General features: G+C 37.1%; 1 protein-coding gene across 11 annotated transcripts in view; it reads left to right on the forward strand.

Moving 5' to 3' along the window:
- The window catches only part of FOXP2 (forkhead box P2), a 300141-nt gene that overhangs the window by 255380 nt on the left and 24599 nt on the right, over nucleotides 1-20162 (forward strand). For 7 of the 11 annotated variants that reach the window (XM_089692669.1, XM_089692670.1, XM_089692671.1 and 4 more), the window contains exon 17: nucleotides 14417-14485. The exons of the other annotated variants lie outside the window; for them this stretch is intronic. In XM_089692669.1, coding sequence (XP_089548795.1) covers nucleotides 14417-14485 — 69 coding nt within the window. The remainder of the gene's footprint in view (nucleotides 1-14416; nucleotides 14486-20162) is intronic. 11 annotated transcript variants of the gene reach the window in all.

Genomic DNA, 20162 nt, shown 5'->3' on the forward strand with positions numbered 1-20162 from the left:
GGTTCTACAGTTCATTGTGTAATTATACATTTAACCTCTGCTATCTAGCAGTAAGTCAGCCCCTATAATTCATTTATTATTACATTCACACACAAGAAACTAGATATAGTGAGTATTATGCATTGTTGCAGTCTATTAAGTCCTTAAAAATTAAAGCTTTGTCTTCTGAATGTGTCTTTACATGTGTTAAATATTAAAAAAGAAGTAATAAAACCTGGAATGGAAAGGAGACATATAAGCTCTTGAGAGCATTTTGTTCCTAAAGAGGAAAAGTGATCAATTCCAGCACAAATTTCTGTTTCCCAAGCATTAGGCTGTGAACCATGCAGTGGCTTGCTGGAGGCATTTAAGTCTGTGTTATTTTCTGCATTAAGAGTTCTCATGGGCATGTTAATGCTTTCTTTGTGTATGAGTTACCAAGACAATAAAAGTTTAAAGAGCAAACAAGGTTATGCCCGTATTTATTAAAGTCACTTATAGTATTTTTAGAATGGCCAAGATGATAGCTTGTGCAGAACAGGTTTAATTATGTACTATGCAGTTTTTGCATGTTTGACACACTACTGTAAAGTGTAAAAGCATGCTACATGCTTCATGAATATCAGTAGAAGCAGCTTGCTTGTTTTAAATGCTTTTATATACATATAAAATCCTTTATATTGTGTGACGCCAAACACAGTATATACTTGTGTTTTGGGTTCAGAATTCAAAAAGATGCACATAGTCCATAACTTCTGAGTAGTGTGACTTAGCAATTTTAGCTCTTTTTTTTATCCCAAAGAAAAATAACACTGTTCTTTGCATCTATTCTTGTATATGTAATTTTTTACCTTTAAAAGCTCAGTAGGACAGTAGAGGGCTGGAGCAGCCTTGGTGATGTTATCCTGACTGGGAATTCATTATTTACCCACTTTCCCTCTCTTGTACATCTGCACTGTCCTGCTCACTCCAGTTCGAAAGATGGTCATAGGCAGTTCAAATCTTGGCCGGTTCAGCAGGTTTCATTTTGTCGCACTTGTACTTTAGAATATCAGAGGGAGGAATGAGTGAATGAATGAATGAAACTAGAAAATGTTAATGCATGTTGATAATTAAATAGTTTGTATAGGCATAAAAACACCTGATGAAATACTACATACAAAGTTGATGATTTTGCGGCCTTGCCAACAAAAATCAAATTTGTCATAGAAGTGGAATGGCACAAGTTGGCTGGAACAGGTTAAATGTACATGTAAATCCTACTGAAATGGAATTTAGTTTACTAAAGCACTTTGTTTATAAACAATAGACTTTTTGAACTGCTTCCAAACCGCCCTAGAGGAAATATACTGCTACAGGGCAGCAGGGGTGCACAAAATCACGAATATATACGTGATTTTGTGTTTCCGGGAAGGGGGTGTGCATGGGACACACAGCACAGCCATCCAGAGCAGTGTGATTACAGTGAAGCCCACACACCACCCCCTATGTAAAACACTCCCTGCACACAATTAACCCTTTGATCGCCCATCATGTTAACCCTTTTCTGCCCAGTGCCATTAGTACAGTGTCTGTGCTTTTTTTTAGCTCTGATCACTGTATTGGTGCCACTGGGGATGTCAGTGACACCAAGTCAGTTCCCCCCAGTGTCAGAATGCCCACCGCAGTCCTGCTATAAGTCGCTGATTGCTGCCAAAACTAAAATTCCAGTATCTATACCACCATTTGTGAACACTATAACTTTCACGTAAATCAATTAACACGTATTGGGATTTTTTTTTAGCAAAAACATGTAGCAGAATACATTTTGGCATAATTGATTTGTTTAATTTTTTCACTGGACATGTTTAATAGCAAAAATATTGCTTTTTCTCAAAATTGTTGGACTTTTTTTTATAGCGCAAAAAATAAAAAATGCACAGGCGATCAAATACCACCGAAAGAAAGCTCAATTAGTGGGAAAAAAGGACATACATTTCTTTTGGGTGCAGTCTTGCATGACTGCGCAGTTGTCAGTCAAATTAATGCAGCGCCGTAATGCAAAAAATGGCCTGGTCAGGAAGGGGGGTATATGAAGTGGTTAAAATAAAAAAATACTTGTTTTTGCATTTTTTCATCCTTTGTTGCATGACAGCACTGCTGATCTTGTGCAGCCTCTGTACAACCACCTCCTGTCTATGTGCCTTCATTCCACTAATAGCTGCATGATATTGCTCAGGATGGGTTTCCTGAAGATGGCAGCGAACATGCCTGTGCAATGTGTTTTGAATGAAGCTTGTGTGACAGTATTACAATAGGTAGAAGACAACAGAAGCTTGTCACCCTCTAACAGAAAGTGCTTGAACAAGGAGTAAGGAGCAAGGTAATAGTTTAATGAAAGCGGCATGTTTAAGCTTTTATGGGATTTTAGTGATTTGGTTTCCATATACTTTAAAGCGGTTGTAAACCTCAGACATGTAATATGAAGAAAGCATATCTTCTCTAGTGTGTGATTGTCTCAATGCAAGGCACTAAGTGTTATTTCTGTCTGCTGCTTTGTTCCTTTGCTATCTGCATGAGTCACATCTGACAAGTTTTCCTGACACCAAGAGAAAAATGGTGACTAGCAGGGACCTTCAGCAAATTGACGGCCTCCTCTCTGTTAATATGTGCTGTGTAAAGGGGGGTAGTGTGACCCTTCCCTCTCAGAGCTCTCTTCAGTGATATAACTTCAGCTCTCCACCCTCTGCTTTTCAGAGCAGAGAGATCCTGTGTAAATTCTGCACTTTGAATGGGTGTAGGGGACAGATGGTTGTAGATTAACAGGTACAACTTATGTTGGAGGATTTGTTTCATCTTTTTGTATCACCTGAAGCCAATCACTTCACTGGGTATATGTTAGGGTTTACAACCACTTTAATCCTGAATGTGATATTAAAAACAGCTTTGTCAAAAAAATCTGTATGTAATTAATATATACAATTTTATAACTTAACATGTACAGTATGTAGGTATAGCATGCCTTTTAGGTTTGACAAAATATTGTGCAAAAAAAAAAATCTCTGCATATGTATTGCAATGCTGTTAGCAAACTTTATAACAGACACTTACCTCCTCTATTTTGTTTAGATACACACCTATATTCCATTTTGCTTTCAGATTATTCTGTTCTGAGGACTTGTTATAGTCACATGATCTGGTGTTTAAATAACAGAAAAGCAGAGAAAAGTAGTGAGCCAGACATTTCTGGTAGTGTTCTGTGCACATACATCATATAGAATGCCCTCAGTTGCAATGGATATAAGGAAGCAGCATTCTGGAAATCACATCTGGCTCCAGATATAGCAGATGGCCTACATAGAAATTATTTATCTTTTTATAATTTTTCAAACAAAATAGGAGCTACCCTTTAATTTTGATTGACAAATAAGATGTTTCTAATAATCCAGCTACAGTGCATCCTTGACCTTTTAAAGCTGTATTTATTCAGTAGCTAAGTATACAGCACATATTGAAATTTCTATTTCTCTCTTATAATTCACAGCCAAATAAACACATATTGGTGTGCCAGTGACTATGTGCTTTCAATTTCATTATATAAAGCAGTTTCAGTAATTATTAAATGCTTTATATTAAGCTTTCTAGTAGACCCTATGTTTAAAACTTTTTTTAAACAAACAAGCACTATAAAACACCATAAAACAATGTGAAATCTACATTTATATAAATATGTTAATAACAATAATTATAGCCCTAAAGCCGTGTTTCTGTAGAAAGACAGCCTAAAATCAAGGTATTTTATGAAATCCTTGTGACTTCTGATGGGACCACTAACTGAATTTTTATGTAAAGTATCTTACGTGATATCCCTTTCTCCCAGTTGCAGCGTAAACTAGATGCCTCCCAGATTAAAGCGTTAGTAAATGCAAAATCAAACATTTACTATATTTCAGCTTACTGATTCTTAGATGTGATGGCTGCATTCATTTTCTTTTTAGGCTGTCTTTCTTTTATTTTTACTTGGTGATCTGGCCAGTAAGTCTGTTGGTTTTCAACAGAACAAGTGCAAATGTATCAGATAAGAGGGTTGAGACAAGCTATTTACCACTGACAGGGGTACTTACAAGAATCAGCTTTTATTCATTCATGTAAAACCTTTATTCCAAAAGGGAAAACAAAACTGTTGCTGTAACTGCAATGTGAGCTTAAGTTTGGCTTCAGTTTGTTAGTGTATCTAAATCTGCTAGTCCATCTAACACTCCCCTCCCTCCAGTTCAATAATGCTGCTGTCTACTGTGCCCCTGTGCTCCTTTATCCAAAGTGGGGGTACTCTAACACAGGAGGTGTGCTACTGGCCAGATCACAAGCTGAAACACAGAGGGAAAAAAATCTAAATCTAATGCAGCCACCATATCTAGGAATTAATAAGCTGCAATATATTACATTTTGGGTTTGGGTTTAATGCCACTTTAACTCAGATTAACTCTGATTAGGTAATAGAAGTTATAGTTTACTGCAATGAATCCCATATTTAAAGTGATAATAAAGGTTATTTTGAAATGTTATACTTACCTGCTCTGTGCAATGATTCCCCTTACCTCCTCTTCTGGAGTCCCCTGCCAGTGCTTTCTGTGTCTTCTTCCTCTGGGTGGCCCTTTACCACACCGTGTGCTGGAGACATTCATGTGAGCATGATCCTGAGCCAGGCTATGTGTGTCCATAGACACACACAGTGCAACTAAGGCCCCCCCCCCCTCCTCACAGGATTTGACTGACAGCATATGGCTCCTGCTGCTCTCAGCTTCCTGTGGGACCAATAAGAGAGAGCAGCGAGGACAGCACTGGAGTGTGAGAGGTAAGTGTTTAGAGATGGTGGGGGGGGAACAGGTATTGGAAAGAATGCATTAAGGTAATGTAATGTGCAGCGCTGAGCGAACTATTGGCGCTTTATAAATACTGTATAATAATAATAATTAAGGTAAAAAAAAAACCTTAGAACCACTTTCAGTATGTGTAGGATCTTTGACTTTTGAATATTTAACAGCTGAAGCCCATATGTCTTATAAATCAGTATACCAGAGGTTAGCAATATTGTAAGAACCCAAATTATGTGTATTTATTTTAGTGAATCGAATTTTATTTAACAAAATAACGGAAAACGTTAAAATAATGTTTGTTAGGTAAAATGAGCTTATTTATACAAGTACTTTGTTAATCTAACAAAATATTTCAATCATGGAAATCAGCAGATAATGCACAATAATTAAAATGCTACATGTGTTATATATTTATGAACTCATAGATAGATAGGTACATTGGTTTTTGCTTGTGTCAGACAAGTTTTTTCATTCTTGCGCAAGTCTATGTTAATGCAAAACCCTCTTGCAGCAGGTGAAATGCAGGACTGAAAGTCAAATTCACCTGTCAATGAATTCTAACTGGACTCTGAGGCATCTCAAACTGATGTTATCAACACAAGCCTTAAAAGATAAGCTCACTTCTGGAGCATGTGTTCCACCCATTTTCAAAAGAGAAGTATGGGTTTTCTTTTTTAGCTTTATCCTATTCCCTATGCGCTGCTAATACATAAACATCTTTCTAGCCCGCTGAGAAGTGCAATCTTTCTGTTAAATACCAAGGTAAATACCTGTGGGAGGGGCAATAGTCTTCTCTAAAATCTTATGAGGACAATCTTGTCTGGATCCACCTCCTTTCCTTCTCCTGTGTTTGATTGATGTTGGCTCTGGGCTGTCTGCTCTCCCCCTCCTCTCCCCTTTTCCTCTCCAGCTCAGATCGATTCTTTTACAGACACCCTCTAGCTACACACTGTGTAGCTGCCTGCTATTCTGCAGTTCTGACATGTAAAGTTCCCAGATAAAAACGGCTGTGTGTTGTGTGGGAGGGGGAGAGCAGACAGCCCAGAGCCGACATCAGTCAAACACAGGAGAAGGAAAGGAGGTGGATCCAGACAGGATTGTCGGCATAAGAATTCTGAAAAGACTGTAGCCCCTACCTTGATTTTAACAGAAAGGGTGCACTTCTCAGGGGGCTGGAAATATTTTTTATGTATTAGCAGCTCACAGGAAATAGGATAAAGCTTAAAAAAAGTAAATCCATACTTCTCTTTTAAGTTGTAATATGTTCTAGCATCTGCACCTCGCAACCTCGATCCTCCCTCCGTGTGACAACAGGCAAGGGATCTTCTCCATGGACTTGCTGTCGCAATTTAGCCCACCCACATGGCCACGTCATTCATTCAGTTTCCTGTGAATGAATAACCTACAGGTATCATCAGTCATTGTGGGGGATGTCTGTCAATTAATTACGAGGGCGCTGGAGATGGGGTACGGGCAGACAGCTATCCTGAGAGCTATCTTTTGATCATTGGAGCAATGCTCTACAGGCTCCTTAGAAAAAATAATAAATGCACAATTTTTACCTGCAAAAAATGCGCATTTAGTATTTTTTTCAAAAAAGGGAAGGGAAGTGCAGCAAAGTCTCTTAATTACATTGCTGAAAAACTGCTTTTGTACAACTTGGTTTATACATAAAACACTGTCATTGCAATCTCTAGGATTGATTTTCATATTGTCAGCTTGCAAATTAGGTTTAACTTTGCTTAAACAAACGTCTTGCTGCACCCTCTTGCTCTCCATTCTTCATATCAGCAAGTGACCTAGTCATGGAGTGGTAGTCTGCACTGGGTAATCCTCCAGTCCTCCTCTGAGACAAGTAGGTAATTTAGTATTGCACATGCACAGAGATTTCTTCATAGGGCTATAATAGGAAACTCATGAACCGCAGGCTTGCAAGTATTCAACTTTCAATAGGCACCTAGAGAAAAACTGCTCATGTATAGTACTTTGATAATGAGCGTTGGCCTACATAGAAGTCCTCCTGTTTATCTAAAGTTTGTTTAATGAGCTATATAGAGTCATCCTTTAATCCTTATCACTTAAAGTGCCATGTCAGGAAACAAGAGAAATCAAATCTTGAAACTGTAATACTGGTCAGTAAATACAGCATTTTTAAAATCAAGAAGTTCACTCAATTCACCCAAATTACTTTAACTGTGCTTTTGTGTAAACCGTTGTTGTTTTGATTATACAAGATTTGTATCGGTAGATGGCCACATGACTGTCTGTTCTGAGAACACCTAAACTGATTAATTAAATGCCTAAACAGTTGATGATAACAGATTACATGCACCAAGGTACTTTTAAGCAGTGGTATAGCCACTTGAAGGCCACCCGTCTGCAGTGTACTGCAGACAGGCGGCCCATGCAGGCAAGGCAATGTACTGGTACATCTATGCCTGCATATGGGTTTAGGGCACCCCCTTCCTCCCCCTGACACCCACTGTGATTGTGCACAGTTGGAGTCTGTCAGAAATTATTCATGGCTGAGACCTGCTAATCAATGACAGCCCAGAGCCCTGTGTTGATATTCAATACAGAGCCCTGTACAGAGGGGTCGCGCTCACTGTGTCAATGAGATCTCTTAGTAATAGCAGCACATTACACATTAGTAGGCACACATTTAACCCCATTTCACCCAAGATGTTAACCACTTCCCAGCCAGTGTCATTAGTACAGTGACAGTGTATAGTATTATCACTGATCACTGTATTAGTGTCACTAGTGATGTCAGTGGCAGTTAGTCAGTTCTCCCCCCCCCCCCGTATCAGTTAGCTTCAGATTGCCCTCCACACTATCGCAGTCCCGTTATAAATCGCTGATCACTGCCATTAGTACTAAACAATCCAGTATAGATACCATAGTTTGTAGATGCTATAACCTTCACACAAACCAATTAATATACACTTGGGAAGTTTTGATTTTTAAAATATTTTTTATTGGATGTTTTATAGCAGAAAGTAAAAAATATTTTTGTTTTCAAAATTGTTGGTCTTTTTTCATTTATATCACACAAAAAAGAGTGGTGATCATATACCACCAAACGAAAGTACTATTTGTGTGAAAAAAGTTATATAAATTTAGTTTGGGTACAGCGTTGCATGACTGCACAATTACCAGTTAACGTAGTGCAGTGCCATATAGCAAAAATTGGCCTGTTCATGAAGGGGGTAAAATCTTATGGATCAAGTGGATAGCTAAGTGCATGTAACTATTCCTAAACAAACACAAGCCCTGGACACATAGGCAATGTTTTCAGGAAGCATTTCTCATCTAAAACAGTGGAACCCCAACTAAAACTGTTTTTCAAATTGTGGATAGAAGGGTAAAGGGATTGGAAGATGGTTCTAGGGAGATTTTAAAATCACTTCTTGTCTGCCACCACCACATAGAGAATGAGGGCAATTTTGCCAGCAGGAACACACACAGCAATAAAATCCTGAAGAGTTTCTGCTTTTAATTCTTTGTTTTCGCGGATATGTATCCTTAAAATCCATTTAAGCTAAGACTTTCGGTCCATGTGTATAGCTGTCCATTCATCACAAGCTGATTTAACAACCAATGGCTGCCATTGCTGACCAGTGTATTCTGATGACTGGGAATACAATGTGACAGTGGGAGAGGTTCAACATCACTTGTGGTGATCTGGGGATTTGTCAGGTTTTTTTTTTTTTTTCGTTCAGCCCACAGGTTGTGTGTGTGTGTGTGTGTGTGTGTGTGCCCAACTTAAATTGGAACTGCTAGATCACTTCAGGCTGGCCCCTTTTGCAGGTATAGCTATGTAAAACTTAAAAAATAAGTGCCTATACTGGTTAAAATCCAGTAATACACTGTCTCACCCTGCTCTGCACATGTTCAGTTGCTCTCTCTCTTGTTCAGCACTGTGCCAAAAATGTGGAGGAGGTTCTGCTGCACATACTAATTTTGGTAGCATAATTATTTATGTAGCACATTATTTTTTATCAAGTTGTTGGGGATAAATGCAAACTTTAAGGGCTTGTTCACACTAGTGTGGTGACTGATGTTGCCCTGCATCCGATTAATGCCTTTCTGGACCTTCCACTGACAGCTGCCCACTAGTAAAGCCCTGCATTTTACATTGTGGCAGGTGTGAGCAGGACCTAAAATGCACACAAGTAAATTTGTTATTCAGATTTTGTCCTGACACATAATAAAATAGTATGAATAAATAATACTTTTAATTTGACAAAACTATGAATGATTCTACAATCCACAGAGAGATAAACACTGTGAATGAATAAAATGCCTATATTCCCTTTTTTATCATATACACCAATGACAATTTTCATATTTATTGTCTGTGTATGTAACCTGTTACCCGATTGCCTTGAAGCTTTGAATTTTTTGAATCTTAAAAACCTGGTATGCTAGTTTTTGATAACTGCAGAGTTATCGCTCTTGTTCAAACTGTGCAGCAGAACACACTTACAAAAGTGCCACCAGATTTTTTTTGTCATTCCTGACAGCACCAGACAAGTTTGAAGATATCACTGTCTTTTTATTTGGATTTTTCAGGCACCGAGGTGAAAGGCATTACAAAAACACATCTCAGGCTCTCCATCAAAGAAGTCTATTCTACACAGTACCTATGTTGTTAATAGATGCTCCTATCAATTATCTAGCTTTTATTGACCTTATACTCTGCCAACCTGGTTAATTGAGCTGACAGAGCATTTATCAGCTACAGTGCTCCTTTCCAATCCAATATAATTTGCCACATACACCACACTGAAGATTGGTCATGCTATAGAGAAGAATAGTATCTTCAAAAGTAAATATTGGAACTGAAGAGACTGACTATTGTTCTCTTTGCTACCACATACTTAGCCGATGCATGTTAAAGAGGCTGTAAAGGCTCAAGGTTTTTTACCTTCATGCATTCTATGCATAAAGATAAGAAACCTTCTGTCCTAATACTTACCTGATCCAGCGATGTGCACGAGAGCCTTGGCTCTTCGCGGTCTCTCCCTCCTCACTGAATGAGACAGCAGTGAGGGCCATTGGGCCAATGAGAAGGGGTGTAGGGTGGGGTGGGGCTGAGCCGTGGCTCTCTGTGCGAATGGACATGCAGAGCAGTGACTCAGGAAGGAGCCTGCTTGAGCAGGAGAGAGGGTCCAGGAGCACTGATGGGGGACTGAAAAAGTGGAGGATCGGGGCTGCTCTGTGCAAAACCACTGCACAGAGCAGGTAAGTATAACATATTTGTTATTTTTTTTATAAATGTCTTTAATATCACTTTAAGGATTGGGAGAGTTTAAAGGGGTGTTTGACGTGATAAATGTTGTGTCTGTCCCCAGAAAGCCAGTCATTGTCTTTCCTAACAATAGAGATAATATATTCAGCACACTTCATTGACCCAAATGCCAATGGAAAAGGGGGTGGTTTAAAATGCAGTTATCCATTTAAATTTGTTGAAATGTTTTTGTATTAATATTTGTCTTTGGTTTCATTTTATGATAGATTTGTCATCATCAGAAGCAAAGTCATAATCTGCAAAAATGTGCAGTACTAAAACAATAGAACTGCGAGAATACAATACAAAAATAAATGGATGTACATGGTGACTAGGACTTCTTCAGCATAGCTTATAATTTAGAGTGTATTCTGAAAAGGAAGATAATTGGTAATGAGATGCAAATAATGTGCAAATGAAATAATCATACACTATGCATTCAATATCAGCAGTACTTTTTACTGCTAGATAATAATATAGAGTATCTGGATATAGATAGATAAATATGTGAAAATTGTGCACTTAGTTATTTATTACAGGTACTTATATAGCGCTGTCAATTTACACAGCGCTTTACATATATACAGCGCTTTACATATATATATATCTTTTCTTAAAGCTGAACTCCAGACAAACTGCAAAATACACATGTGAAATACAGATGTGTAATAGGTTTTAACTACCGACGGATTTGCTGTTTTCTTCAACTAGTCTTGTGCTCCATACTAGAATCAGCAGTCAGGTCCTGGGCTTCCTATGCAGACTATACTGCAACAATACAGCAATGCAGAACCTGCTGGGTAATAAAAGGCCAGCAGATCACAGTGAATGTGATTGTTGTAAGCAACAAACCTCTGATTGACTCCAAATGCATTCCCTTTTTCTAATCAGAGTGCCTCTGTACAAGGAATTGCGGGAGATTAATCTAAAGACAGTACTAGTTCTGTGTAAAATGTGTGTAATAATTTTGTAACTAATACATAACTGTAATAAATTATGTTTATTTATGTTTGCCTGGAGCTAACCTTTAATCAACACAGGGGACAAGCAGGATCTGTGTTGCTTTGTGTAGCATTAAGTAGCAAATTAGCAGTCTGTATAAGAGGAAATTATTTTGTTGTTTTAGTTTTGTTTTTTTTCCCTTGAATATTGTGCATTTTAATCCATATGCATTGAACAGGAATAGTAGAATTGTGCGCTATAAACAAATACCAATAGACATGCACTCACGGCCACTTTATTAGGTACACCTGTTCAGTTGCTTGGTGACACAAATTGCTAATGAGCCAATCACATGGCAGCAACTCGTAATGAAGACGACTTGCTGAAGTTCAAACCTAGCATCAGAATGGGGAAGAAAGGGGATTTAAGTGACTTTGAATGTGGTATGGTTGATGCCAGATGGCCTGGTCTGAGTATTTTAAAAACTGCTGATCTACTGGGATTTTCACACACAACCATCTCTAGGGTTTGCAGAGAATGGTCCAAAAAATAGAAAATATCCAGTGAGCGGCAGTTGTGTGGATGAAAATATTTTTTTGATGTCAGGGGAGAATGGGCAGACTGGTTGCTGTGACATTCAGATGGTAGGGTCAGAATTTGGTGTAAACAACATTAAACCATGGATCCATCCTGCATTGGATCAACGGTTCAGGCTGCTGGTGGTGGTGTAATGGTGTGTGGATATTTTCTTGACACTAGCAAGGTGTACCTAATAAAGTGGCTTGTGAGTGTATATCAAAGCTTTCCCTAGTATTTTTGGGAGCACAGGAATATAAGCAGAGAGAGGTGTGCACACTTTGCACCTAGGAAGACGAGTGGGCGGGAGGGTGTTCATAGACACTGCATTGCTGGAGTAGAGTTGAGTATATTTCCACGTTAAGTGTTGAGCCATTTGAATTTGACACGTAGTGGTGGTTAGTATGTCACCACTACTTATTGTATTATAGGCAAAATACCTGTATCAAAACCAAATGGTAGCGGCAGCGATCCTAGTCTACATACTAATTCAGAATTGTCTGAGATACAGTATGCACTTTGCTTTTTTATGTGGTTACCTACAAATAATAATATTAAAGAGGAAACGTCCTAAATTATACAAAACATCTGTAGTATATTATCAACCTTTCATATAATTGGCTCTATTCCTGAATAATGTGTTTTTCGGTGACCTTTCTAGAGTTTCACATACTGGAATTATAACAACAGATAGAATAAAGAAGAAATGCTTCCTTTCTTGTTGTTGCTTTTTAGTAAATTCCAATAATTTATTTATATGTTAAATGCTTATAGATGTCTGCACCTGGTAAAGGCTCACACAGAATTCACTAAAAATAACTAAGTATAAGAACAACGTATACAAAGTTAAATGTGGATCTCATACACAGGTGTTTTTTAGTTAATGCGTTGGTTACTTCTGAAACTGGCCAAGCAGAATTGCCTTTGATTTTTGATTAAAGCAAAATAAATTCCATGAACCACAAAGAAAAGCATTTGAAAAGTTAACTGGCAAATACAAGCTCAATAATTGCTTCATTGCTAATATGTGCCATGACAGTGGGCCCATAATCTTACATAAAATGCCAGGACGGTTTTATGCTTGTTGCATTTTATACATGACAGATTTGGTTTTAGCATATAAGCTAAATTTTTTTTAAATATTTAGCTAGTACTTATTTGAAATATCTTTAAATCCACACTTGGGGCAATACAATTGCTGTATTCTCCTGGTAAATATAAATGTTTCATCTATAACGTATCATATGGGTATTAAAATCTATGATAATGGCTTCCCTAGATAGCTGTAATTAAAAAAAAATATATATATATATATAATATATAAGAAATTTAAAGATGTAATTGATGAAGTCCAGTGAAACCCAAGACATTGAATTTTCATGGCATGGGAAATTTCAATAAAGGGATTCTTACTAAACTGCACAAGTTTTAGTAAATGTCCAGCCCTGATAATAATCTCAGGGTACTTTTTAAATGAGGATATAAATGTTAAAAAAAATTGGAATAGTTTATATTTTTCTTCAGCAAAAACCTGTGTAAAATATATCCATACATCTCTTAACTATGTTTATACCACACTTTATGCTTTTCAGCATTGATTGGGTTCCTTGGGAAGCAGACTGGAAAAAAATGGGAGCTTCTAAAAAAAGAGTCCAATGTTATTGAGATCAAGGCTTAGCAGCATCTGCAATGCTCAGGAGAAGGTACAGGGATTGTGGAGAGGAGTTCCCATACCTATTATTAAGCATATTGCTGGGTATTAGAGGTGCAGAAAAGCCTGGTGACTGTCAGCATCAGAAAGAGATACATTGAAAGTACACTTTCTGAAGCACTTTCCCAAATCTGAAGGACATACAGGTTGATATTAACAAAGCAGGTGCTCACTCACTTTCCAGTTCTCTGTAACTGTACTGTTCAGCATTTCTTGTAGCTGGTGCTCGTACTGTTTTTTTTTTTAAATTAGGCCCCTTTTACAAGGGCGGTTAGATTTAATCTTTTAGCTGCGATTAGAGGAATTTACTTACAGCAGCTAAATGCAGACAATGCACCCCTATGGCTCCATTCACACACTGCGTTTAGCAACATTTTCATAACATATGGTTTTATGCGTTTAGGAAAAATAAAGTTGACTGCATCCAGGAGCGATGTACCGCGGCTATCTGTACATAAACGCAGGTAATCGCAATACAAAGAAAAAAATAAGTAAACAGTTGCATTAGAAAAGGCAAGAATTTTCTACTGCAGCTAAACGCAGTCACATGTAAATGCACGTAAACACAGATAAACGCAATATACAAATGCAAGAAATCTCTGTGCCAGGTGTGTTGGAATTTCAAAATTAAAAAAACCTGCATTTACAAGTGGAAGAACAACCGCCCATGTGAAAGAGGCCTTATTGTATTAAAAAAGTGGCACCTGCTCACTCACAGAACGAGAGTCATACTGAGTTTATCAGGAGCAGGAGCATATTATCTCCTAGCTTTATACAACATTTAGTATGACATCTCAGCTCGTCAAATTGTGACACTGCAAGTTTAAAAACTGTATCTAATCATTAAGAAACAAAAATTTAAGAAATAGGGTATGTGGCCCCACAACAGTGTTTAATAATGCTTAGCAATGCAAGATAGTGTTTTATTTGCCTTAGAAATCACCTAAATAATATAATATTGCTTCCTTCTGCTTTTTTCTCTTGTTTTTTCCTTTACCCTCCTTGTTCTTTAGTTTTTGACATTGTCCTGTCTTACACTTTCATTTTTGATTCTGTCAGGAGAAACATGAAATATTTTGAGACTCAGATGAGCTGGTTGTCTGAGATAATACATTGCATTGCCAACAGGTATGATTGCTTTGAATTACTTCTCAATGTTCGTAAAGCTGTCCCTCCCAACATTTTATGTGAGAGCAATCAAATAGTTTTATCAGATTGTGGAAACAATGTTGCTCTTACACACTTTACATTACTCGCTAAAGCTATGGAATTTATTTTGCTCTACTGCTTTCCTTTTGACATTAATTAGTTCACATTGCAATATTAAATGAATTTTGAATATGTTTCACTTATAGTTTTTTTTTATGTAACCAAGTAAATATTAACCAAGTATAATAATAACAATATATATACATAAAAGGTTTTGCCATGTTAGTGCTAGCAATTGGTGGTATATTTTGCAACATTCTGGTAGATCTAATTAACATAGAGAGGTCTACAAAAAAGTAAATAAAAAAAAAATTAAAAAGGTGTGTAAAAATATACCTGAGAATCACTTAGGTATGCACACATAACTATGCCACCATTTCAGAAGGGTCCAATGGTGCATCTCCACCTGCTAGAACCTAAGGATCCTGTGATTCAAAATCAATTTTCTTATAGAAAACAATGGTCAGAAACACAATTAAATATCTTTTTTTTATGTAACAGTAGTGTTATTGGGACATTAAAAAGAGTTCATACAATTTATTAAAGAAAAATAAGAACAAAAATGTAATATATTGCAGCTTACTAGTCCTTAGATGTGGTTGCTGCATTCATTTTTTTTTCAGACTAAGAACATTTTTTAACAAGTACAGACAAAAGTTATTGATCTTGCCAAAAATGTAGCATCCTTGTCACTTCCACTGAATTAAACTGATATATCAACAAATGTATCGTCCTTTTGTAAGCTACCAACCTCTCTATCCCACGTGATGGAGATGGACAAATGGAAACAAGTTTGTTCGCTAGCCTAAGTGGCAATCATGGCTCCTTGTGTAGGTATTGTGGAGGCATGAACGTGGCCACCCAGGGACAGGAAGTATAATAATCTTAGGCTTGACTGGTGAGAATAAAGGATAAAAAAGAAATAGGGAAATTAATGCAGCCATCACATTGAAGGACTGGCAAGCTGCAATATATAAAATTTTTATTCTTGGGTTTAGATGCATGTTAAAGTAGGATTTGCAGCACATGGTGTATAAGTTTTAAAATAACCTGTTTAACAATTGCAATATGTAAGCTCTTTAATATGTAGAATGTGTATAATTAGAAAGTCATGGATCAGTAGTCAGAACAGTACTAACTGCATGTAATGAATGGCTTAAAATTAAAAAAATTAGAAAACCTGTGGAATAAGCAACAGGTTTGTAATGCATATTCATGAATGACTTCAATTGCAGAACTTTCTTTTGTAAACAGAAGCATGTAGTATGCACAGGCAGTAACGTGAAGACTTGCACATGCATGTCATGTATTCAAGTTTAAACATATAACCATATGCACACACACATATATATATATTTTTGGGGGGGGCGGGGCAGGGGAGTGCCTTCCCATCCTAGGCTATGGGGCTGTGTGTTTCTATTGATGCACACAGTGTAGGGAGAAACTGCTGTAGTCCCAGCATGCAAGGGTGGCTCCATAGGATGCTGCAAAGGAAAGGAGCCAACCTGAAGCTGGAAACCTGGGACAGTGGTCATGGTACCAGATTCAACTAAAGTGCGGGCAAGGATTAATAGATAAAGAAGCCACTTTCTCAGTAAGTAATTAAATCAACTGCTGAATGTGCTCAAAAAACTGAAGGTTTACTAACTTATATATAGACTAAATTAGGTGTTATTTCTCCTCAGTCACACCCATTTATGTAGACATAAAGATACAAAGCACACATATGAAAACAAAATTTCAATGCTCCTCTCTCCTTTATTGACTCTTTTACCATTGACAGGGCCTAATTTCCAACACTGGAGTCTGTAGACACACAACTTTTTGGTGCCTAAAGCAGTATCTCTCTGCTAAGATCCCCAGTGATACTATAAAGAATTTTTTCTGGTTCCAACCAGACATAGGATATTGTCAAAGTGATTACTTTGTATATCCTCTTTGGAGGATGTACATATGTGTTTAATTTTGGAATATGTGTTGCATTTTTCTATTTTTTTATAGTAGTCACATAAAGTGGATACAAGTTTTTTATTTATTTTTTGGTATATAAAGTGTGTGAATAATATTTAAGATATAACTATTATTATTATACAGGATTTATATAGCGCCAACAGTTTGCTCAGCGCTTACAGTATAAAGGGAGACAATACAGCAATGATACAGTTCAATACAAGAGGGTTCGGATGGCCCTTCTCCTTGGAGCTTACAATCTATAGTTTACTGATAGTGGGAAAAAAATATGTGGTCACTAACTATGCAAAGTGAATTCTTCCTCTTTGTCTCTGCCACTTGTATGCACAGTCCTACTGTACCTAATGCTAAATCAATGGCCTTTTCATTGACCTCAGATTTCATGTTTTTTACTTTCTATTTTCTGGATAGCTACTTGTAGGTTCATGAATTTGTAGTGTCCCACATACATGCACATTCAGTCTCTGATTTTACACTTTTTCATCATTGTGGTAAAACTAAAGTTTTAGTAAATTTAGCCCTAAGTCAATAACAACATTTTTATTTTAAGTGTATCCTCATTATCATACAGTGGGGGTGATTTACTAAAGTACACTTCAAGTGCAGTTGCTCTAAATCTGAGGAGAAGCCCTGAAATGAGGGACATTCTGCTGGTTTCTACCATCCAATCATGTGCAATCAAAAAATGCTGTTTTTTTTTTCATTTTCCTTCCATGTGATTGGGTATTCTTTGCAAAGTGAAACTTTACCTCAATAACTAAGCTCTTGAGCAAGTGCCCTTGCAGTGCACAGTATATTTGCCTTTGGTAAATCAAAAAGTACAAAAAAATTTCTGCATACAGTATTTCAAGTAATATTTTTATTCAAGTGACTTTTACATATTTGTAATAGTCATTAATGGTGGTTAATATAACATTAAACCCTATTTTGCACCTTGAGAGATTCTTGACTGCGTCTGTTATATATGTAAGCTAATGCTGAACTAGTTGCAGATGCTATATGAAAATATGCTTTATTGGAGCTCAACAACTCACAGGTGCACATAAATATTCAGAGTACTCTTACACATTGTTTCATTAAATATGCACACCGGCTGAGTGAACTGTAACAACAAAAGGAAATCATGATGGCTTCATGTGATGAAGAAATACACATTCTTTTAAAACACAGTTGTGTATAGTCACAGAAGACATATAGGTTTGCACAGCAAGTACAGTCTGTTGTAGTGACTGCACAACCCACTTGTGGTCAGCTAGGATGGAGAGTTCCCAGCTGAGAGCCATGGAATGAAGAACCATGGAGCCACAGCACATCTGATTACATGTCTGCCACATTTTTTCTTGGAATGATGATATCAGGCTGGACCTAATTCAATTTGTGTGATCAGAGATACAGCAGTCTGATTATCTGACTAACAGATACATTTTATATATATATATATATATATATATATATATATATATATATAAAATTCATGAACTAACCTAAAAACTGCATACGGTGCAGCCTTGTCGAATGGAAGTTGTGTCTATAGCTGGCCATAGATGGAGCAATTTTCTTTCCTGCAATCACGGGATACTGGAAAGAATATAACTCAATTCCTCCATCAACACTGACTGAACCCCACCATGAAGCAATTGTGTTCTCCCAGTGGGGGAGCCATCCCCACCAGGAGAAAACCATGATTAAAGCTAGCTGCTATAATAGCCATTAGCAAAATTCACATGTAAAATCTGACAAGGTGGTTGTACTCAAGTTGATCAATTGGTCAACTTGGGTACATTCAGCCTGCCCATATATGGTTTGTATCTCAGCCAGTCCCTGCTGAACTGGCTGATATTTGAACCGTCTATGGCCAGCTTAAGTACATTAGGTATTTTGTTTAAAGTTACCACTATAAAAAAGAAGGCATTTGGGCATGTTGGCAGGCTTGATCCAATTACACTCAAGCACTAGTGTCATTTATTTACTCTTTGGTTTTTATATTCTACATGCTTTGCGCAGTTCAGCATTACATCTACTTGTAAACTTGGGTTCATCACCCCTTTTTAACACTGAAGCTGATTCCAATTGTTAGAAGGCTTTATTTTGAAATTTGTAAAAAGTTTGTGAACTGTCACATTACATTGTTCTACTGTGAAATGGTGTGTGGTGGAAGGGAACTACTGCAACTTGGTGACATACTACACTTGACTTGCACAGCATATATGGTCACTGATGTGGACTGTACATGTACCCACTGTATACATTCTACTTCAATATTCTGACATTCCAAAGCTCTGCATACAATAATAGGAATGTAACTGAAGTGTTTGTGAAGTTGTTCACATGCGGGTTCTAATCTGTACTTAAAATTTGCAATCTGCAGTAACGTCTTAGAGATAGTCATATTTTATGTTTTACCAATTTAACACAATAAATAAAGATCTGACCCCAAGAACAAAAATGTAAATATATTGCGACCTATTTGTCCTTAGATGTGGTGGCTGAATTCATTTTTTTCTGGTAGAACTGTAAAGTGCCTGTTTGCCTTTCTTACCAGTGCCACCCTAGACTTCACTGTGAAGGAATCTATGTATGAGAGTAATCACAAGTAGCTGTGTTCTGTACTGTAATGATTCTTAGCTAAACTCTGGTGTTAGAATCAAATAGAGGCTATGCTATGTACCCACATTACCCTGATTGAGCCACAGAGAGATTGTTGTGCAGCTTTCATAATATCTATTAATCTACAGTATATGCATGACCCTTGCCATCCTGAACCCGATTCACCTTTTTGCTTCTAACTTTGCATGTGTTTTTTTAAATTGCAAGTAACAGTTACTCCGTCTGATCATTTGGCCAACTAACCTATACTGTTAAAAGATCAACAAGTATATTTTTACAATTTTCAAACAGATATAACAAAACACTTTTAATGGCATATTTAACAGACCAAAAGTGAGCATCTAAGAGAAGTTTATTGTTAGGGTTTTCATACACTGATATTATTTTAAGGGTGTGTATTTAGCTGCTAGTCTTAGTTTTTATATTACTTTAGATATTAGTGTTACTACTTACTTAAAGGGGTGTTAAACCCAAAAGAAAACATTTAATATAGTGCAGCTTACTTATTCTTAGATGTGGTGGCGCATTCGTTTTATTTTTTTTTAGGTTTTCTTTCTTTTATTTTCACCTGGTGATCTGGCCAGTAGCTCTGTTGGTTTTTAAAAGAACAAGCTCTCAGATGTAAAAGTTGCTGGAATTTGGTTTTAATTTGTTAGTGTATCTAAATTTACTAGTTCATCTAGCACTCCCCTCCCCACCCAGACTGACAATGCTGCTGTGCAAAGGTGTCCTTGTGCTCATTCATGGGGGCAGTCTAATACAGGAGGTGTGTTACTGGACAGATTACTGGGTGAAAACAAAGGGGGAAAAAGTCTAAAATAGAAACCAATGCAGCCATCACATCTAATGATTGGTAAGCTGCAATATACATTTATGGTTTGGGGTTGAGTACCACTTTTAACCAGTCTTTTCCAATTAGTAATAAATAGCTCAGTCACTGAATGGACCACAATAAATTATTGTGGGTCACTGAATCACTGTTCTTATGAAAAGAAAAAAAATAAAACCTTAAAATTCA

This window comes from Staurois parvus, unplaced genomic scaffold, assembly GCF_062004578.1.
Source record: "Staurois parvus isolate SC_StPar_1 unplaced genomic scaffold, SC_StPar_1.0 ptg000599l, whole genome shotgun sequence".
Taxonomy (NCBI): Eukaryota; Metazoa; Chordata; class Amphibia; order Anura; family Ranidae; genus Staurois; species Staurois parvus.